Source organism: Plasmodium berghei (genome assembly GCF_900002375.2).
Source record: "Plasmodium berghei ANKA genome assembly, chromosome: 10".
Lineage (NCBI taxonomy): Eukaryota > Apicomplexa > Aconoidasida > Haemosporida > Plasmodiidae > Plasmodium > Plasmodium berghei.
Window position 1 is genome coordinate 1232431 of NC_036168.2, and position 23519 is coordinate 1255949.

Genomic DNA, 23519 nt, shown 5'->3' on the forward strand with positions numbered 1-23519 from the left:
ATGAATATGTTTTTTTCTTAAATGCTTTGAACAAGAAAAATGGGACATTAAATTAAAAACAATTTGTATTAAAAAATATTTACATTCATTTATGCATAGAACAATTAAAAAAAGAGAAAAAAATATATAGTTAAACATAAATTCGATCTAAATTATCCATTCGGACTCGTCTTTCCTCCTCAAGCTCCATAATATAGTTCCAATGATCTTTAGTTATCTCATCAGATCCATCTGAAAATGCAAATATTCTTGAAATACATATCCATGTATTTAGAATAAATTGATTTATGGATTTATTTGTTTGTCTCAACGTAACAAAATAATCTGTAATATAATTTTGTATATCTGTAGTAATTTTTGCAGAGTGATTTTTTGATAATATATAATTTATATATCTTCTAAATTGCATAAGTTCATTTTCATTTGGCTTATAATTTTCATAGGTATTTTTAAAATCGTTTGAAAATGAAATAGATTTTGAAATATTTTCACCATCATTAGATTTATTTTGATCCATTCCAATGTCATTTTTTTGAGTTGTTTTTAAGTTGTCTATTATATTTTTTGAGGTTTCTATTTTTTTAGATTCAGTTAAAGATGATTCCTTCTCAACATTGCATGTATCTAAAGGCTCTCTCTCTTTTTGAAGTATAGGAACCGATATGTCGATATAATTGTAAAACATTGATTTTTTTTTGGATAAAATTAATATATTATTTTGCGTTTCAAAAGTAATATCAGTATTAAAAAAATACGGTAGTTCTTGTGATGTTATTAATCTTTCTATACAATGAAAATTTTTTATGCCAATGCTATTAAGATTACCTACATCTAATAAACATTCATCAAAAGCAATGTAAGTATTATTAGCTAGCTGAAGTTTTCCTTTTTTTAATTCTCCACTATTATTATTCATAACAGACGATAAATAGTCACTGTTTAATTTACTTAAAGAGAGAGGAATATATCTATATAGAGGAATCAAGTTTATGAACATGTTATTTATATTTATAATATTGTTAGCAAATTCTTTTCCATCATTATTGAAATTATTAACATTTTGTATGTTGGGCATTTGTCTAATAGTATTTTCCAGTGATTCTTCTGATTTTGTTATATCTCTTTTTACATAATTTAAATCCTTTTGATCATTGCTTAATGAATTGGAATCGTGTTGATATGGTTTGTCGGTAGAAATATTTTTTGTTAACAAGTTAAAAATACTTAGACTAAATTTGCCCAATTTTAATTTGCTCTCATTAATATAACTTGCACATAAATAAAAAAATATATAATGAGCAACTAATAAATCATTAGAAAAATGTGTAGAAATATATATTATTAGATGTTTTCTCAAATCATTTATATTATTGAATGGGCCACTTTCTAAAATATTTGTAAGATCATTTTTAAATAGTATACAATTGTTTATAGGATTAAAAATATTTATTTTAGTATAACGAAAGACATGAATACATGGATATTTTAAAAAATTCTGATCATGGGAAAAATAATAATTCAAATTTTTTTGATAGTCTTCATAATCTTTTATTTGATGTTTACGAAATATACCTATTATTTCAATTATATCATTTAATTTTAAAAAACCTTCTGCATTTTTCCCGTTATATTGACTATTAGAATCATAAATTTTTACTATACATCTCATTTTTTGGGAAGTAATAAATTCTTTATCTTTTTCTTCTTTCACAGTTTCATTTTGAGGCTGTTTAGTCTTTAACAAAGAATTTGATATGTCATTATTTATATTGCTGTTTAAATGATTTTCCGAAGGATTATGGCATGTGTTATCTTTTTCATTTTTTGTACTATCTGAGTTTTCGATCAATCTAGATTCACTAGTACGAACTAATTTGCATGAATATCCAATTGAATCTGAATTTTTATTATCATTTTGTTCATAATTATTTGGGTTTTTTAAAAAAAATTCAGAATTACTAAGATATGAAGTATATTCATACAAATTTTTACACCATGACCCTTTACTTCCTGGTATATTTGTACATAAAAATAAATATCTATTCCAATATTTGGTGAAATTATTATAATTATCATAAAACATAACATCTTTCTTATTATTTTGAGTGTAACCTTCTTCGTTTTCCTTTCCCATTATTATTTCATCACATTTTTGATCTAATTTATTATTACCATTTTTATTTTCATTATCCATTTTGTTTATCTCTGTCTTAATTGTCCAATTATTAGCTGACTTATCATTTTCATTTGAAGTATCCTTATTTGCTTGTTCAGTGATGTCATTATATTTCCCATAGCTTGATTCATAGTATTCACCAATCGCATTTTTTTTTTCACTTTCTTCAATTACTTCCCAATTATCGTCCATGTCAATATAGTCTCTATATTTTGAGCTTTTTAAAATTATTTCTCCAGTTTTTTTGTTTCTTAATTTATAAATCCCAAGGTAGCATTCAGGAGAAATTATTTGCTGAACCATACAAGTCCATCTAACTAATGTGGCATCCTTTAATTCGTTTAAATCGTGAAATGAATTTATGCATACACAATTATCTACAGTATTATCATTGGGAAGAAAATTGTTTCTTTTTTCTTTTATAAGTGTTTCAGAAATATCATTTCTTGAGTCGATTTTTTTGTTTTCATCTGAAGGTCTTTCATTTGTTAGATTACAAATTTTCTGTTCTTTCTTCTCTTCATATTGTTCAGTATTTTTGTTATCGTCGTTAAGACTTTTTGATATTCCATTTCCTAGCTCTATATATCTATTAACTATTATACCTTCATCCCAATCTGTATCTATTTTTTTGATCCCCTTAGTTTTTGTATAATCTAAAAAAAAAGTATCTATTTGATTTAATATGTTCATATTGAAGAGTTTGTCTTTTATGTATATCTATGTGTGTGCAAAAACTTATGTGTGTGTGTTTATTTTGAACTCAATTATTATGGGCAAAGAATCATGGGTCTTCTCAATGCAGTATATGCATATACAAGCCAAAGGCGTGTTACTATTGAATATATATATTTTTTTTTAATTTATCAATATATGTATTATGTAGGTCCTCACTATAATCGTATTTAGTTATACATTCATATACTTAGTTATTTATTTTATCACTTGTTTTTCTCGACCGTAATGTATCCTTTTATCGCATTTATAAACAGCTTGATCAATACAATTTTTATAATTATCTTTTTTAATGAAAAGTTTCAATTTGTATTTTTCCCATACAAATGTTTAAGATGTTTCTCTTTTTTTCTTAATGCATATAGGGGTGATCTCGTTTTATTTTTACACTTGGCCACCTTTATATATACAAAATGTATGAATGTATTATTGTATCTCTATAAGTGTATTTTTTTATATCATTAATTATTTTCCATTGATGAACAGCTAATTAATTCCATGGTATTATGATGGTATGTTTTTTCATTTATATAATTTTTTTTATTTCTTAAGTGATTATATTTTCCGACAAATTTTTGTATAAATATACACTGATGCGTTTATACATATGTGCACATAAATACTTAAAAAAAAATATAAGTCCGTTTTCTTAGTCTCCATTTGTGAGTTTTTCTTATATGGCTATTTTTTCTTAACACATCTGAAATATTTACTTATATAAAATATAATATTATATAATATAAATTTATAATTCATTAATACACTAAGCCAAATAATCACGCGATTTTAATAAATTTTTTAGAAACCTTAATCACATTTTCTCCTTTTCTAACATCTGTAAAGCAAATATTTTTAATCGCCGATGTGAAATCGTTCTTTTACTTTTTACTCTCTAAATATTCACGTACAAAAAATACAAAATATATAAAATAAATAATTATAAGATATATGTGGCGGAATTATGTTACTTTAATCATATTTAGGACAATTGATAATGCGCTACTAAAAAGTTTTATTGCATTTGTATATATTTGAAAAATGATAGTTTTAAATCAAAAGCGATTTAAACAAGTATGTATACATGTACTCCAAATTATATATACATAGTTTGAGCGGAATCCCCATGCAAATATATGAAACCCCAAAACATATGGATACTCAGGGGAGCATATATACCTATTAATTTACTCACGGTTTATATGTAAAATTATAAACCAAATTTAGCTCTCTACAAATCAATGGAAAACATTGCAACATCGTCTTAATCATCATAGTTTATATATAACTTGTTAAAAATGTTTCTTAACCTTTTAACAAAATAGGAATTTATTTGTAATTTTATTTTAAATTAAGATATAATGCTAGCACTAATAATAAAACAATTTTTGAAAAATTGCTTAACTATTTTAATTCGACATACACTAATATATATAGTTTCAAAACATTACATGGAAAAAATTGTATATTTCAAAATGTGTGATTTGTTGTAATGCTTAAAGCCTAAGTTTGTTTAAGTCTTAGTTAGATGACCTCTTATTAAAGAGAGGTATTATATAAATATATGAATGAATGAATAAATAAATACATATTACTTGAAAAAACGGACATACATACTGTATCATACATTCTTTCGAACATTTAATGTATTAATAAATTGTATAATTTTTAATTATGAATATATATATATATATTACTCTAAAAATAAGATACAATAATATTACAATGAGGTGAATAGGGTATCAGTGAATTTTCAAAAAAAATATAAAACTATAACAATAATAATAATACATAATCTTAAAGCAATGTGATAAGAAATTTGATATCTATTGAAAATTGACTCTATATAGTACCAGTTTGTAAAAGATCATCAGGGATATTTTCAATCATAATTTTTAAATATCTCGTTAATCTGTAACCTCCCAAAGCAATTTGTTCATTTAAAATTTTTTTTAAGTTAATAACATATGCATTTGGTAAAGAGTATACGGTGTGTTTATTTAAACTATCAAATGGGAAAGTATAATAAACATGGTCAATAGCTTGAGAATAACTATCCTCGACTATATAACCCAAATATTCATACTCGTTCATTCCATTGTTTAATCTATTTCCAAAATATTCAGGGGGGTATGTATTCATTAAGGCACGGGCATCGTTTGTTACCTCTTCTACAGTAGCATGTGGCCATTTTTTATCTCGGGCATGAAAAACGCAATCACATAAGTGATGTAATTTCTCTGTACGATTATTATAATTGACATTAATAGCTGTTCCACCGAAATCTCCTTTTATGAAATTCTTGTTAAAAAAAGTGGTAGTATGTAAAGGTTGATGCATGTCACCAAAAACATGAATAAAGTATCTTAATTGGAAATTATAAGAAAAATAACTACCATAATTTTTTTTTTTTTCCATTGATTTTAAATCTTCAAATATTCTTCTTGATATTGTTAATGAATTATCTGTATCTTTATAATATTCTTTATGATACATATCTAAATTAATATTAGTAGGATTATATGGTACATTAATATAATGCCATTTGTCCATTATACTCATACCATCCATTCTTTTAGTAGTATCTACAGGATGCTCATAGTATTTAATGTGATCGGGCCATACAGCTGCATATATATGATTATTGAAATTGTTATCTTCTTTGTAATTTTGAAATATTTGTGTTAAAATTTTCTTTTCTTTATCATTAAGCCCTTCATAGGCTATAGCACTTATTAGCATATGACCTTCATCTGACCAACAAACAGCTTCTTTCAAAAGTAATAAGGAAAATAATCCACAAGAAATTAGATATTTAATAAATCCCATTTTTTTTTTTAATACAAAAATGTTTTATTGAAATAACGAAAAATTATATTAATTAAATGATCACAAATTAAAGTATGAAATTAAATTATTTAAGAATTATATGATTAGAAAAAATATAATTAGAATAATTAAAAAAAAATAATATTATAAAAGCAATAGTATGCTGATTATAAAAAACTTAAAAATCATTATGCATTATTTAATATGTATTAAAATATAATAATAATTATTATTTGTATTATTTTTAATATTAAAAATTTAATAAGAGTATTCTAAACTAAAAATGTTATAAAATATAGTAGATGTCCATTAAAATGCACAGCACGTCGAAATAAAAAAAATAAAAATAAAATAATTATTTCTCGGTATTTCCTTAATAGGATACAAAAAAAAAATGTGCATAATATATGTTTTAAAGGTAATTCCAAAGAATTTTTCAATATATTGTAAAATTATATAAAATAATCTATACAAAGAAATTAAGAATGGCAAAAATGAAAATAAAAATTATCATATTGTAAAATGTTGATATCTGTTTCTATAAGGTATTAATATTGAAACGTAAATAATTATTTACTTAAAATTAAAGTAGCATAGTTGTATATTTAAAATATAAATATAAAAAAACGAACTTAAAGGAATAGTACTATAACTATTAAAGGGTATCCTTCACAATGCGGTGATTCTCAATGTCAAATATGCTGTACATAATCAAAAGATGTACATCATAATTTGAGAATTAAATAAATGGGATATTTGTATAATTAATTTATTCCCAAATGCCAATTAAATATAAACAACTATAATTTAAATAAATAAAATATTGATACAACCATTTATCATATCAAAAAATACATAAAATGAAAGCACCATATATACAAAAATCCGAAAATATATAGTAATAAAATGATAGTTTAAACTTATTATAGCAAACGGAAACAAGTAATACCCCAATTGAAACCTTAACATAAATAATGTCATTTTTGTTATATTTCATAATACGTAAATTTTTGCCATTCAATTTTTTAAAGTATAACTATAATTCATATTTAGCTATGGAAAAAATAAATATATGAATACATCCATTAAAATAAACAAAGAAATTAAAAGAGACGCATTCTTGTTTTTCGATTTATAAACAATATTTAAGAAATGCAAGTAGAATATAAAAATGAAAAAAAGTTATTTAACTGCATACAGTTTTATAGCATATATTTTTAACATAACATATATTATGGTGAATTTAGCTAGCCAATACAAATGTCACTCAATCGGTATTAAATGCCCTACTTACCAAATATATATATTAAAAAGAGTAAAAGAGGAAGGTATAAATGGAAATATATATAAATTAGAAAGAAAATATAAACAAATTTTCACTAATTCATCAAATGGAATAGCAACTGGGTATAGAAATTCATATTTTATTAAAACAACTATATTGCAAAAGGGACATAAATTAAAGGAAAATAAAATAAATATAACAATATTAAAAAAAAAAAATCAAAGTATTAATACAGCGCATATGCGTAATTTAAAAATAGCTTGCACAGATGATAATATACTAAACCAAGAAAAAAAAGAATTATCCAATACTAAAAAGAATGCAAATATGAATAATCAACCTCAGATAAAAAATAGAAACATGCTTGGAGAATGTGAATATAATATTGAAAAGGGAAAAGAAAATAATATAAAAAATGGCGAAGAAAATAATAGTAACAAATTAAATGATGATTTATTGGATGAAATATATATGAATAAAATCAATGAAGAAGAAAACAGTATCGCTCCCAAAGATATGGAAGATGGTTTTGACATATTAAAACATTTTAATGTAGAAAGTGATAATTCTTTAATTAGTAATGTAGATCCTGAAAAGAGCACAGAACTTATAAATAGCAATTATTTTAAAAATATGATGAAAGAATTAAATTTGAATGAAGATGACATTTTAAAAATGTTAAGAAAAAACGAAAAAAATGTTACCAAATTAATTAGTGAAAATTTAACAGTTGAACAAATTGAAAAAAAAGCAAAAAATGAAGAAAAACGCGACGAAGAATTATTTGATATTTATATGAATAACAATTTAAAAATAGGAAATTATATTAGTTTTAAAAAAGTTGGAAAGAAATATAAAAATATTATTAAAGAAGTTATAAATATTTTACTTTATAAGAATATTAAATTTAAAGATATTATTAAAGATGTTGAAGAAGGTAAATATGAAATAAATAAACTTATATCTATATTAAAACTTCATGATCCGTTTAAAGATTTAGATAATTGTGTTTTAAATGAAATAATTAAAAAATCAGTGTTAATGGGATATCTTAATGAAAGGTTTTCAAATGATATTCATGATTTTGAATGGAATAAAAATTTTGAAAATATTATTTTTAATTCAATAAATAATGATAATTTCAAATTACGAGACGTTTTATATGCATATAATAGCATAAACATAAGTATTGCGAATACAAAAAAAATTAAAATTGATTCGGAAGAGTATGATGAAATAGAAGATTCGATAAAATATTCCATATCAGAGTATGAAAAGAATAATTCCTTGGATATTCTTTCCTTTTTTAGTATCTTCGTCAATTTTAGTTGATAAAACTTGATGCTAGAACACACACATGCATATCAATATATAGGTGCGTTTTTTCTCTATTGCAATGTTCTAACATTCGGTGTAAATTTTCCCTATAATTTTTTATTTATTTGTATTTTTAATTACAAATTCATTTTTTTTATTTTGCAATTAAAATTGAATTATAGTTATTTCTACACTATTTATATATTCATAGTATGGTAAATAATCACAATATGATTTTTTTGTATGTCGCAAAAAATAGTTAATTCAATTATTAATAATCCTATGTGGGATTTTCAATATTTTTTTCGTAAAACTTTTTTTTTAAATAATTAATTTGTGATTCATTATAATATGACCAACATAAAATCCATCGAGTTATTCTTCCAGTATAAGACTCAAATATTCTATATTGTGATATATATAATGGAAAGGAAACATTATTAATATTTTTAAAATAAAAAAAATTATCAAAATACAAATTATTTGTCATTACATCGTTTAAGAAATCAACTTGTTTTTTTTTATGTACACTATATAATCTCATTAATTGTATTATTTCGTTTTTTATTAATTTGACATTACTTTTTTTTGATACTAATGTAGTAAACCATATTACATTGTAAAAAAATATTTTGCTTTCATTAATCATTTTCATAATAAATTTATATTCTCCCCCTTTATGTGAATGGCTATTTATGTCTTTTGTTTTTACATGCATATTACTATTGTCTGGTTCTATAAAAGGTGTATTATTACCATTTTTAGGATAATTATAGTTCTCTTCGTTTTCTTTCATTTTATTATTATTACTAATTTGGCCATGTGTATTATAAAAATTCACATTATTGCATATATCGTATTTATTGTGATCATTAATATTTTCTATTTCATCGTTACAGTTCTCCTCATTGTTATTTTCAGAATAATATACAACTTCATCTATATTTGCTTCTACATTTCTAAAAGGGTTTTTGTTAAATTCTTCCAGTAGTGTATAATAAGGGGGATTACACATTGTGAAAAAGTATAAATCCGAATGTTTAATTACATTTAAAAATATTTTATGTTTATCATGTTGATACTTCAACAAGATATCATTTTCTTTACTATTTAATATGATATTTATATAAGAATATTTCAAAGAATCTATATTTATATCTACTCCTATAAAAGACCATTTATAGGCAGTATTCCCTAGAAGGGGGTATATGCAATTTGCACCAACTCCAACATCTAAAACTTTTATTATATGTCCATATAATAATATCGGGGTGTTATTAGTATCATTATTGTTTCTATATATGTATTTATTTATATTATCCTTATAATTTTCTAAAGAATTTATAATTGTAAGGTCTGATATGATATGAATGTAATTAGCTCTCCCAGGTATACATGGGCATAAAAAATTAGTTTTTGCTTGCTCATTTTGGTTTTTCAAATTAGTATATGTTATTTCTTTGTTAATGTTATTTTGTATGATTTCTTCATATGCATCAATAAGATGTAACAAATTATCTGTGTATTCATTATATGCTTCCAAAAGTGAATTTTTTCTTATATCATATAATTCCTCTTCATTATAATATAAAAAATATTGTTCATTATTATTATATGATGATGATGTAATAATATCATCAATTTTATGATATAATTTTTCAACATATATATATGGCAGAAAGAAATGAAGATTATAATGCTCTTTTAATAAAGCTTTACTTAAAACATAGGTAGCTATTGTTTTTTCAAAGTTATAAAATTTCTTTCCCTTTTTATTCACAATTAAATACCTATTTAAATATACATGCTTTTCTCCTAATTCTTCAAAATTTGTTAAAGAACTTTTATGAATATTCCTTTCATGCATTAAATTAGAATATCGATTATGTCGATGCCTCTTGTGACAGTCATCCTTATTTTTTCTTTTCACAAATTGTACCATTATTGCTACATGATATGCATATATTTTTCGTTCAATAATTTTCTTCTACTTTATAATTTTTTACAATGCAAAAACGAAAAGAAACAAAAATACAAAAAAATAAATTAATTAATTAATTAATTCGGTATATAGAAAATTGAAATACTAAACAATTGATGCGAGACGCATATATGCTGTAAGCAAAAGAAAAATAAATAAGCAAATGCAAATGAAGAAAATGCAAAAAATTAAAAAAAAATAAAAATGAAATATCATAAAATGCAAAAAAATAAAATAATGATGAAGAAAAAACGAGGGTATCGAAACGACTAATTTATATAATGATGTCGTTTTTTTTTTTTCGAAAAAAAAATAATTCAGAATGGTTGTGAGAAGGGGAATATAAGAATATTTCTATTATAATAGAAAAACAATAGCATCCCAAAAAAGAAAAAAAATGCATAATACTTTTTCTACATAAAAGTTAATGTGATAAATATATAGATGTTTTTAATGTGCGAAAATTGTATGCTATATAAATAATTTCTCTCACCTTTCCTATAAGCCTTCAAGAGAAAAATCATATAAGTAATTACTTATAATGATTTTATCGCCTTCTTTTGCCCCAATATTTTTAAGTTTTACATTAATATTTAAATCATTTAATATTTTATTAAATACTTTTTCACTGTCATTTTTTGAAAAATTAAAAATATTTGCTTGATTTTCAATATATTTTCCTTTGATAATATATATATTCTCATTATATTTATGAATTTTATATTCATTTGGTGGGTAATTATCACTATTTTCGATTTGTTCAATATCGCATGGTTTTGGTAAGTTACTTATAAAATTATTAATTATATTTTCTTTATTGATATTTAAAACAATTTCATCAACTGTTTCTATAACATTTGTTCCAATTAATGCAGATATACAAAATATTTTATCATTTTTCAAATTTTCTTTTAAGTAATTTATAATAGTATTTATATTTTCCTTATCTTTATATATGTCAATTTTGTTAAGAATTATCACTTCTTTTTTTTTCTCAAAAATTTTATCATATTGAACTAAAACGTTTTTTATATTTTTATATGTTTCAACAATACAATTATTATTAATATCAAACATGTAAATTAATATTTTACTATATTTAAGATGTTCTAAATATTTATACGAGACATTTGATAATTTTTTATCTAGCCCTTCTATAATACCTGGAAAATCGATCACGGTATAATTTCTCGTATTTATCCTTTCTGCGCATATTTCTGTATTTTTTCCTTCATTTTTCAATTTGTTTTCTTCGCCGATTTCTAATTCATTTTTCTCTCTCTCTTCCTTTATCTCACTTTCAATTTCCTGCTTGTACTCCTCTACCTTAATCGCCTTCTCAGGTTCATGACTTCCCATATGCTTTACCTCGTTTTTACACTTATATATTCCAAAATTTGGAAATAAGGATGTGTAACTATAATTAGCTATTTTGACATTAGCGTTAGTGATTTTATTTAATAATGTGCTTTTTCCTACATTAGGGTACCCAATAATTCCTAGATCTGTGAAAAATATTTTTTTTAAGATAATTTGTTTTTCTTTTGTTTTTTCTCCAAATTGGCAAACATATGGTATTTTCAAACTTTTGGTTCGATATGAATAATTTCCTTTTCCACCTTTACCACCTTTTGCTACTAATACTTTTTGATAATCTGAATGAATAAAGTTGATAAATTTATTATCTTCATAAATAATTGTATTTATTGGTATGTTTATATATTCATCTTTCCCATTCTCTCCTTGTTGATTATTGTTACATCCTTTCTTTCCATTTCCAGCATAATAAAAAGATTTTAATTTTAAATTTAAAAAGTTATCAATTTTTTTATCACCAATTAAATATATATCACCACCTTTCCCTCCTCTTCCACCAGATGCATATTTTTTATTTTTTTTTTGAGAAAATGTTGTAAAACAACATATTCCATCTCCTCCGTTTCCCCCTTTAACATTTATTATACATCTATCATGAAATTCGTTTTTCTTTATCTTTTTTTCACCGCAATATATCTGATTCTTTTGTTTGATTTTATTTTTACACTTCAGATCATTTAATAAAAAGAACGAGTTTTTTTTACGCAAAAAATTAGAATTGGCATTTTTACAAAAGCTACTTTTTTGATACAAAAATAGGAAAAGGATAAATATTATAAGCATGTTTACATAGTTATTTCTTCTCGTTTTTTAGTTTATTTTATATTAATTTTGAAAATTTAAATTTCCTCATTTATGCGAATTGTTATACATATATTAACGCCAGTTAAAGTGATGTAAGAACTTTTATCTTTCCCCTTTACCAACAGTAAAGGGAGGAAAAAACATATAAAAAAATTATGGCATGTGAAATGAAAATTTTTAAATATTATATCTTAGCAAGGTAAGCTACAAAATAATAAAAAACTGTATTAATTTTTTAAATATTCATTTAATAATGTAACGCGTTTTGAATACAAATTATTCTTATATTAATTGAAAGTACCGACGTTAGACGGCCAATGGAAGAAAATGTAGGTTATTCTTACTCAAAGAAAAAAACACATATTTTAACCAAATGGATGAAGAGCCAACATGCAGCATATATATATATATATACATATTAGTTAAACAATGTTAATATATTTTTAATTAAATGTTTCAAATTATAGCTACTTAAAAAAAATGCACAAAATTAACAAAAAAAAGCGAAAAAAAGGATTTATTATCCTACCAAAGCTATATATTCCTTTTTGTTTTTTTTTCTAAAAATTTATGAAAACATTGTATATATTTCATGTTAAAATTTGGATATACACATTTTATATTTTTTTCTTCATCAAATATATATTTCTTAATAATTTTCTTAAACGAATAAAAGTAGGAACTACTAATTTGGCCTTTGTGTAAAACTTGGGATATATTTTCCCATAATTGAGCATTTTTGGATGGGTCAGTAGATTTTTCGTCAATCGATATTAGTATAAAAATAGTTTTAAAAAAAAAATGCAAATTAAAGGCAACTGAATTATTTTTTTGTTCTGTTTGATCTTCATTTTCATCTATATTAATGAATTTAAAAATTTTGAAATCAATCAAATTTTCTTTTAATAAAAAGATAAATATCTTACTTAAAAACAGTATTTTTTTTAAATCATAATTATTAATATTTTTAATAAAATTAATAACAATTGTTTTTAAACTGAATAAGAATACTCTATTTTTAAATTTTGATATATTATTTAATATTCTGCAATAAGCAACTTTATATTTTTTATCATATAAAATTATTTGTATAATTGTCTGAATAACATGAGGTATATTTTTTTCATTTTTTAATATTACGGATAAATTATGAACGCATTCTTCTATATCTAAACTATTTTTAACAATTAAAAATATTTTTTTAGATAATATTCCTTGTATTTTATACCTTTTTAGCATTTTATTGTAGTGGAATTCATCCGAGTGCGTTTCGTCCTCTCCAACTAAGTAATTCAATTTATTAAAATTGTTTTCTTTCATGTTTTTTTTTTCATGTTTATTACTATTATTGTTTTTGTAGGATTTATTTTTTTCATCATTTGCATTGGTATCATCACCTTCGTTTTCTCCCTCTATAGTCATGTTTAATTCTTTTGTCTTTCTCCTTGTTTTATCGTCTTTTTTGAACATATTTTGAAAAGAAAATGATACAATATCCTTTTTAAATTCATATTTTTTTTCAAATTCGTTTAATATATTAGAAAGGAATTCAAATTTATTTAAAAAATAAAATTTCATTTTTCCATTTTTTAAGTCTTCTATATCTTTAATCAAAAATCGAAGTTTACTTTTTTCTAAATATATATTATTTTTTAAAATGTAATTATCAACTTCTTTTTTTAAATGATCTGTGATATAATTTAAATGAGAAATATCATCATTTTTTAATTTCATTCCACATATTTTTAAAATTATAATTATATTATCTACACTATTAATACTTATATATTCACATAAGACGTTAATTATATCTGTTATGAAATCAAAATCGACATAATTTAAAGAATAAAATAAACTAAAACACTTTAATAAGTTTCTTAAAATTATTTTAAAATCCTGATATTTATCATATTCAGATTGACTAATTGATTTATCTTCCAATGCTTGTTTTTCGAATTTGTTAGGAGCCCCAACATTATTACTGTTATCATATGCATCATTTATATCTTCATGTTCTGTGTCTGTGCTAATTTTAATCATTATATTATTTTTTTTACCATTTTCTTCATTCTTTATTAAATTAATATTTGTTATTTCATTCTCTCTTTCTACACGTTTCATCAAATTAATGTTGTTCTTGAAATATGTTTTAAAAATTATAACTAATTCTTTTAAAAAATCTTTCAATAATTTTCGATAAATCAAATTATTTAATACACACACCATAACTACAAATATGTATATATGTGTGTCTGTAACATTTGCATTTGTAAAATTACTTGATATTATTTTAACAAGGGAATTAACAAAAGTTAATTTTAAATTTGAATTTTCTATGTCATGAAAATATTTACAAATATCTTCTATAATACATTTTATATTAAATTCCGATGTTTTATTTAATGACGACATAAGAAACTTCTCGATTTTTTTTTCTTCCTCTTTGTAGTTTTCTCGCCTTTTCTTCGTACAATTTTCCTTTTTCGCAATTCCTTTCGTTTGCGTTTTTTTCGCTTCACCTACTACATATTCATATATTTCTTCCTCCTCAACTTCATCTTCTTCCACATCTACATCTTCCTCATCTTCTTCCTCACCCTCATCTTCTTCCACATCTACTTCTTCCTCACCCTCATCTTCTTCCACATCTACTTCTTCCTCACCCTCATCTTCTTCCACATCTACTTCTTCCTCACCCTCATCTTCTTCCACATCTACTTCTTCCTCACCCTTATCTTCTTCCACATCTACTTCTTCCTCACCCTCATCTTCTTCCACATCTACTTCTTCCTCACCCTCATCTTCTTCCACATCTACTTCTTCCTCACCCTCATCTTCCTCTTCATCTACTTCCTCCCTATTTTTTAGTTTTTTATTCCCCTTCTTATTGGACCGTTTCTTTTGAAATTCATCAAAAATAATATCAGTCAACTTTAACAAATTTGAATCAAACCCATCTTTTGTTAATTCATTAAAAAGTTTTTCCTCATTATGCTTGTTATTATTTATTTTTAACTTTTTAGATAAATACGATAGCAAATACTCATCCTTTTTTTGATCTTCGTCTAAATCACGTATACTCCTATTCATATTTTTGGCTTTCTTTTTTTGGAATGCATCACTTAAATCATTAGAATAAGAGTTTCTCTTTTTCTTATTACCTTTGATATAATTTTTTCCAATCAAATCATTTTTTGTATTTCTCATTTGGTTTCCTTTTTCATGGTTATTTACATTTTTATGTATTTTAAGTGGCATTTCTTCATTTTTATTATTATTTCTTTTGAATTTCTTGTTTTTAATTGAAAAAAGTAGTTTATTCCTTTTTTTTTGCGTCCTTTCCAGTTTTCGTTTTTCTTTTCTGTTTAAAATGGTATCTATGTGAGAAAAAACATAAATAAAAAATATAGAAAAAATGTATTATATATAATTATGCATACAAACCAAAACTCAATAAATCGCTAGTATGGATATGCAGATTTCTTTGCCGTAAAAAAAATATGCAAGTACTTTTGAGTAAAAATATATTCATTTATATATTTATAAACATGGCGAATTATGAATTTCTTTACCTTTCATCTTAATCAACGTGGAGATTTAATACAATTAATTTTATTTTATGTTTTAATTATATTATGAATCTTATAGACATGCAAATAAGTTATAAGATTATACATCCATCAATAATAATATCTGGAATATAGTGAACATATTTTAGTTTTCTTGATTTGTTTAAATATTTTATATATGTAGACATAAATTATGCAAATGGTAAAATTATGGTTTTACTTAAAAATTTATTATATTTCAATATATTGATCTCTGTAAAAATACCACATTTTTTTGCTTTTTAATATAGTCAAAGTATATATATAATATATTATTTATTTAGTTGTCATTTTAAAATAATTTTGTTAATCTACATAAAACTTAATAAATTGTAACTATTTTAAAAAAATAAAGAAAACTAATTATAAAATAGTACAGAATGACGACAAAATATAATAAAAAGCAAATGAAACATTTTATGTAGAGAAAGGCAAATTAGAAATAAATATATCTTATATAAAAAAAAATTATCCTTTCAATTTTTATTATTTTATTATTATTATACAAGTTTTATTTAATAAATGCTTCATTTTTTTGAAGTTGTTATCATCTCACAAAAAAATCTATGCATATGAATACATATAACTGCATAATTATTATATATATATATTTATTTATCCATATATATTGAATTATATACCTATTATAGTTGCCTTCATTTATATGCCTATATATACAATGCCCTTTAAAAATGACGAAAATTATATTTTACAGTAAATAATTTCCGAAAAAAAAATATAGCAAATAGCGCTTCATTTTTCATATCATGTTTTCTTTAAAATGTGTTTAATAAAAATGTACGAACATATATATACAATAGTTTTATGAACAATATATAAACACGCATTATAAATGTGTAATTATGCCCAAATTTAAAACTGCTAAAGTAAAATATATATAAATATAGATATTTTAGTGATTAATAATAAAAAAATATTTAATTTAATTTAATTTAATTTAATTTCTAATAAACTATCTACAATGTATTTACATTTTATAATGTAAAATTATTAAAAATGTAATTCGAGTTTAGATGGAGAGTTATGCTTATAATTACGTACCATAGACTACTTCTGTGGGTATCAGAAAAATATAATTAGTATCATAAGAACACAAAAATCAAATAATATAATAAGATAAAACATAATTAGTAATATTCATATATTTTTAATAAAATTACTTTATTTGTTTGTCTGCTGATTGTTTGTTATTTTTATTTTTTTTTCTCATTTTTTTTATTGTGTATTTTTAACAATATTTTTATGTCAATATGTGCAAAAAGGGCCATCAAATTTAGCAAATATTGATATATTGGCAACGTATATAACTTGCTTGTGTTTATACGTATACAATTACCCGTTTAATTTATTATGTGTGGACCGAATTTATTCAAATTCTTTGAATATTCGCAACCATTAATTTATGTGCTAATATATCTGCAGAGTCACATATTTTAAGATGAACATGTATACATGTATCCACAGAAATAAGCTCTGAGCGAGATATATGGGCATTTTTTTTATAGAGGAAGAAGATGTTACTTTGTAACAAGTAAAAAATAATTGCCCCAATGAGAAGATGCCGTGGTATTTATTTTACGTTTTTTACATCTTCTTTCTGAATTTGGCCTTAGGAATTCGACAACGAAAAAATAGGTTAAAAAAGGCATATTATATAAAAATAAATTATAAATTATTAAAAAAAAAAAAAAATGATTTAAAAAAAAAATTTGGAATAATAAATGGATTTGTCTCGAAACCAAATGAGAAATTGTTGAAAAAGCAATTTAGGGCATATTATAAAAGGAATAATGATATAGAATGGGGTAGCAATGAAAAAAATAGTTGCAACAATTTGAATAAAATTAAAAATAAACTAAATGCCATGAGTACATTTGTATCAAAATATTACAAAATAAACATAAACGATGTGTATAATTATTTAAATAGGAAAAAATATGAATATATAGAAACTGATGTGAAAATAACGCTAAAATATTGCCCATTTTGCCCTCCCCATAAATATAAATATGATAACATGTATAAGCATGAAATTTTTAAAAATACAGGGAATAGTTACTGCCATAGATGCGGGTACAAAGGGAGCTTTTATGATTTTAAATTAAAAATGGGGGACTTGATTACTAGTAATTTTGAAAGCCCAATTGTAAATGATACATATGAAGAAGAAAAAATCACATTTAATGATGTGAAGGTGTATAATATGAATTTATTATATTCTAAAGAGGCTGAAAATGCTAGAAATTATTTAATTAATGAAAGGAAAATAAACTTTGAAACATTAAAAAAATATTATATCGGTTTTTCTGTGATGGAATTTCAATCTTTAGAAAATTCTGGAAAATTCGAAAAGCACGAATGCTTAGTGTTTCCATTCATAAGAAAAATAAGCAATACGAATGAGAATGAAAATAACTGTAAGAGCATTTACAAAGGTATAGGAAATACGAATGATGAAGAAGATATATATGAAGTTGTTCGAATAAAAGTGAGAAGCTTAAAAGATAAAGGATATATGCGATTATATCCTAAAAATGTAAGAAGTGATATGAAGTTATTTTTTTTTGGTGATCATTTAATTACTAATTCTGATGAGGTTGTTTTAACTGAAGGGGAAATTGATGCTATGACAATTTTCCAAGAGACAAATTATCCTGCTATTTCATTACCTAATGGTTCTAAATCTCTACCTATATATTTATTACCTCAATTAGAAAAATTTAAAAAAATTCATTTATGGCTAGATTTTGATAAAGCTGGCAAATCTAGTGTTTTTAATTTTGTTAATAAAATAGGGTTAGGACGCACTAATGTTATTACAGATGCAAATGTTCATTATTTGAATGAGAATACGTTTAAAATAAAAAGAGAAAGAAAGAAAAAAAACAAAATAATAAATCTGCTAAATTCAAACAATGCATCTTTTCTACCCAGTGAAGATAGCAATGTTGAGGTTTCAACAAATTCGAATTGCAAAGGTGGTCATCAGGAAGAATTGGATCAATCAAACACCGAAAAAGAGAAAGAAAAAATTTCAGAAAACGATGTATATTTTATAGATAATGGTATAATGTATATTTGGAATAAAATATCTATAAAAGATGCAAATGACTGTTTAAAAAATGATATTGATATCCAATTTTTTATAAAAAATAGTGAAAAAGTGAAACACAGTCAAATACTAAATTTTAATGATTTGAGACAACATATATTAGAAGAGTTAAAATACCCTGATAGAATAAATGGTGTAAAAAGTAAAACAATTCCATCATTAAATAAATTTTTATATGGGTTAAGAATGGGGGAGTTATCGATATGGACAGGTTCAACAGGAGTAGGTAAAACTACTCTCCTCTCTCAATTGTCATTAGATTATTGTATTCAAGGAGTGTCAACATTATGGGGATCATTTGAAATAAATAATATAAAATTGGGTAAAGTAATGTTAAATCAATTTTGTGGAAAAAATTTAGAAAAAAATATCGATTTATTTGATCTGTATGCAGATAAATTTGAGTTATTGCCATTAAAATTTTTAAAATTTCATGGAAGTACAAATATCGATCAAGTTTTAGATGCTATGGATTATGCTGTATATGCATATGATGTTAAACACATTATTATAGATAATTTGCAATTTATGTTAAATATTAATAAATTTTCTGATATATATGAACTTCAAAATATAGCTATTGATAAATTTCGATCCTTTAGTACTAATAAAAATGTTCATATAACTTTAGTAGTGCATCCAAGAAAAGAAGATAATAATTTACTTTCTATTTCATCAGTTTTTGGTAGTGTAAAATCAACACAAGAAGCAGATAATGTTTTTATTATACAAAGGCAAATATCAAAAAATAACGAAGCAGTTTTTTTTATAGATATTAAAAAAAATCGATTCAAAGGAAGTTTGGGAAGAATTCCTTACTTATATAATAAAGAAAATATGACAATAAAAGAAATGCCAATTAATTATTTAAATGATTTTCTATCAAATAATAGTTCTATTGGAAATAACAACAGTAATAATTATTTGAATAAAAATGGATCTTATTCTAATGTTTTGCAAAATGTTTCATCCGTTTCTAATAATAATATGGATTTTACACTTTGTGATGAATATGATTACATGAAACAGCTATCTGATGAATACGAATCAAAACATGCTGTTAGAAAATACAATAATAATATAGGAAAATGTGTTGCAGATTCAGGGGGGTTATCTCTTCTAAAGAGTTCAACATTGGGAAGTGGAACTAGAAGAGGGAATATATTTAATGAAAACAAGGAATATGGAAAAAATACCGAAAATGAGGATATAGAGAAAGATAAGGAAAGATATAATTCTAAGATCATCGAATTACTCAAACAAAATAACGAAAAAGTGACCAATACCAAAACAACAAATGATAGCACAACTGTTCAATGCTTGAGTTCAAATGAAATACAATCTAAAGAAAAAAATACTAAAAAAAAAAGTGTCACGGAAAATGTTGGACTCCATAATAATGACAGTACAAATTTCAAATCAGGAAATAAAAATAGTGATATTGATGTTGATAAGATGGACAACACAAATTTGATCACAGGGAATTTTTCCTCTTATCTTTTATCGAATGAAGGATTAGAGAAATTATGTAAAGAATTAAAAGATGACGAAAAAGGAAAATTTCAAAATATAGTTATATCAATATCAATGAGAAAATGTGTGATAAACAATAATTCTCCAATTAAAGATATTCGGAATTTTATTAAAGTTAATAAATTAAATATAAAAACGTCAGGAAATAATTTAAAAAAGAAGGATGTATTCATAAATGTTTTACAAAGTATTCCAAAGGAATATATTTCAATAATAACGGAAGGCGGTAGAGAAAAAAATGGAGGAAATACAAGCGATATCAATGACATTATAAAAGCTACGCAAAAGGAAATATTTTTTGAATCACAAAGACAAGGAAATATAAATACCAATAATAATAAAGGAGATGAGTATAACAATGTGAGAAATATGGATGAAGGGGGAGAGAATAATGCAATTAAGAATAATACGAACAATGAAATGTATAACAATCAAGTCGACCCAAGACTTGATGATAAAATAATAAAGAAATACATTGACGATAACATAATAAATGTCGATGGAAATATAGTGAAAAGGTGTGGCCTTTTTAAATTAATAAATGATAAAGATAAGGTAAAAATTGAAGAAAATTTATATTATTATGAACCGGAAAAAAACTTTAATGATAATATTGAGACACGATTTTTTATAATTAATGATAAAAACTATAATGAAAAAATAAACTATATATATAATGGTATAAAATATTGTGGATTAGATATGGAAACAACAGGACTTGAAGTTTTTGGAGAAAAAATAAGATTAATACAAATTTCCGTTGAAAATTATCCAGTTATAATATATGACATGTTTAATATAACAAATAATAATATATTAGATGGGTTAAGAAAAATTTTAAATGATGAAAATATAGTAAAAATAATTCAGAATGGTAAATTTGATACAAAATTTTTATTATATAATAATTTTAATATAACAAATATTTTTGACACATATATAGCTAGCAAATTATTAGACAAAAATAAAAATATGTATGGTTTTAAATTAAATAATATAGTCGAAAAATATTTATCTGTGTATTTAGATAAGCAACAACAGAATAGTGTATGGAATAATTCCCTTTTAAACAATAATCAATTATTTTATGCTGCTCGTGATTCTAGTTGTCTATTAAAATTATATAAAAAATTAAGTGAACAAATAAAAGCAGAAAATATGCAAATTGTTAATGACATCGAAAATAAATGTATTTTACCTATCTGTGATATGGAGTTGAATGGAATAAAAGTTGATTTAGAGAACTTAAATAAAAGTACTGATCAAATATTAAATGAATTAAATGTCGAAAGAGATAAGTTGAAAAAGGAATTAAAAAATGAGGATATAAATGTTAATTCACAACAACAAATATTAAAGGCTTTACAAGATAACAATGTAAGGGATTTATCAAATAAATTAATTGACAATACATCTGATGCTAATTTAAAAAATTTTATAAATCATAATGCAGTTATATTACTACGAAACTACAGGAAGCTGTATAAATTATATTCTGCATTTTATCTAAAATTACCATTACACATTAATAAAAAAACAAATAAAATCCACACAACATTTAATCAATTAAAAACATTTTCTGGAAGATTTAGTAGTGAAAAGCCAAATTTACAACAAATACCACGACAAAAAAATATCAGAGAAATTTTTATTCCTACTGAAAATAATATATTTATTATAGCAGATTTTAAACAAATAGAGTTAAAAATTGCTGCAGAAATTACTAATGATGAAATTATGCTTAAAGCATATAATAATAATATAGATTTACATACATTAACAGCTAGCATTATAACAAAAAAAGGAATCAATGAAATTAATAAAGAAGATAGGCATGTAGCTAAAGCCATTAATTTTGGGTTATTATATGGTATGAATTATGTTAATCTAAGAACTTATGCTAATACATATTATAATGTAAAAATGAACTTAGATCAATGTTTATATTTTTACAATTCGTTTTTTGAGCATTATAAAGGATTATCTAGATGGCATAATATTGTCAAACAAACTAAAGCATTAGAATATTCTACTTTGTCAAATAGAAAAGTTGTATTCCCTTATTTCTCATTTACAAAAGCTTTAAATTATCCTGTGCAAGGAACATGTGCAGATATACTTAAATTGGCCTTAGTAGAATTATATAAAAATCTTAGACATATCAATGGAAAAATTATTTTATGTGTTCACGATGAAATTATTATTGAAGTAGACAAAAAACACCAAGAAGAAGCTCTGAGAATTTTAGTAGAATCTATGGAAAATTCAGCATCTTTCTTTTTGAAGAAAGTAAAATGTGAGGTTTCCATTAAAATAGCGCAAAATTGGGGTACAAAAGATTAAGAGGTGCTATACTCGAATACATAAATTTAAGCATACCAGTTAAGGTATGCCAAACTATATATATAAACAATGCGCATTTATATGTTCCCTATAGTTTATAGAATCGCTAAGTTGAAAAAAAGGAAATTAAGCGAAACATATTCGAGGTAATTTTTATAAAATAGCACGCGTTTAAGGTAACGCAATACGAAGTTAATATATTTTTAAAATATATAAACATGCTAAAAATTAAAACAAAAAAGAAAAAACAATACCATACCATACCGACTAATTAACAAATATAAAATATGGTCGTATCATGGAGTGTCAAAAGTGGGAAATAAATATATGTGCATATCTAAACATCATAATTCGGTTTTATAATAAACAAATAAAAAAATTATACAAAAAAAAAGTTAAAT

At 23.3% G+C, this 23519-nt stretch overlaps 7 protein-coding genes across 7 annotated transcripts; 2 read left to right on the forward strand and 5 right to left on the reverse strand.

Annotated features, from left to right (window-relative positions):
* Positions 1-130: 130 nt before the first annotated feature.
* Positions 131-2869, reverse strand: PBANKA_1030500 (mini-chromosome maintenance complex-binding protein, putative; the record flags this gene model as incomplete). Its single annotated transcript, XM_034565404.1, has 1 exon — positions 131-2869. The coding sequence occupies one exon, from the start codon at positions 2867-2869 to the stop codon at positions 131-133; it is 2739 nt and encodes a 912-aa protein (XP_034422104.1).
* Positions 2870-4750: 1881 nt separating this feature from the next.
* Positions 4751-5737, reverse strand: PBANKA_1030600 (p1/s1 nuclease, putative; the record flags this gene model as incomplete). The annotated part of the gene is made up of 1 exon (XM_034565405.1): positions 4751-5737. The coding sequence occupies one exon, from the start codon at positions 5735-5737 to the stop codon at positions 4751-4753; it is 987 nt and encodes a 328-aa protein (XP_034422105.1).
* Positions 5738-6908: 1171 nt separating this feature from the next.
* On the forward strand, positions 6909-8354 carry PBANKA_1030700 (conserved Plasmodium protein, unknown function; the record flags this gene model as incomplete). Its single annotated transcript, XM_034565406.1, has 1 exon — positions 6909-8354. One exon carries the CDS (start codon positions 6909-6911, stop codon positions 8352-8354), a length of 1446 nt encoding a protein of 481 aa, XP_034422106.1.
* A 265-nt stretch (positions 8355-8619) lies between these two features.
* On the reverse strand, positions 8620-10281 carry PBANKA_1030800 (methyltransferase, putative; the record flags this gene model as incomplete). The annotated part of the gene is made up of 1 exon (XM_034565407.1): positions 8620-10281. The coding sequence occupies one exon, from the start codon at positions 10279-10281 to the stop codon at positions 8620-8622; it is 1662 nt and encodes a 553-aa protein (XP_034422107.1).
* Positions 10282-10818: 537 nt separating this feature from the next.
* PBANKA_1030900 (GTP-binding protein Obg1, putative) lies at positions 10819-12480 on the reverse strand (the record flags this gene model as incomplete). The annotated part of the gene is made up of 1 exon (XM_034565409.1): positions 10819-12480. The coding sequence occupies one exon, from the start codon at positions 12478-12480 to the stop codon at positions 10819-10821; it is 1662 nt and encodes a 553-aa protein (XP_034422108.1).
* A 555-nt stretch (positions 12481-13035) lies between these two features.
* PBANKA_1031000 (conserved Plasmodium protein, unknown function) lies at positions 13036-16080 on the reverse strand (the record flags this gene model as incomplete). The annotated part of the gene is made up of 2 exons (XM_034565410.1): positions 13036-15878; positions 16074-16080. 2 exons carry the CDS (start codon positions 16078-16080, stop codon positions 13036-13038), a joined length of 2850 nt encoding a protein of 949 aa, XP_034422109.1.
* Positions 16081-17688: 1608 nt separating this feature from the next.
* PBANKA_1031100 (plastid replication-repair enzyme, putative) lies at positions 17689-23118 on the forward strand (the record flags this gene model as incomplete). The annotated part of the gene is made up of 1 exon (XM_034565411.1): positions 17689-23118. One exon carries the CDS (start codon positions 17689-17691, stop codon positions 23116-23118), a length of 5430 nt encoding a protein of 1809 aa, XP_034422110.1.
* Positions 23119-23519: the final 401 nt, after the last annotated feature.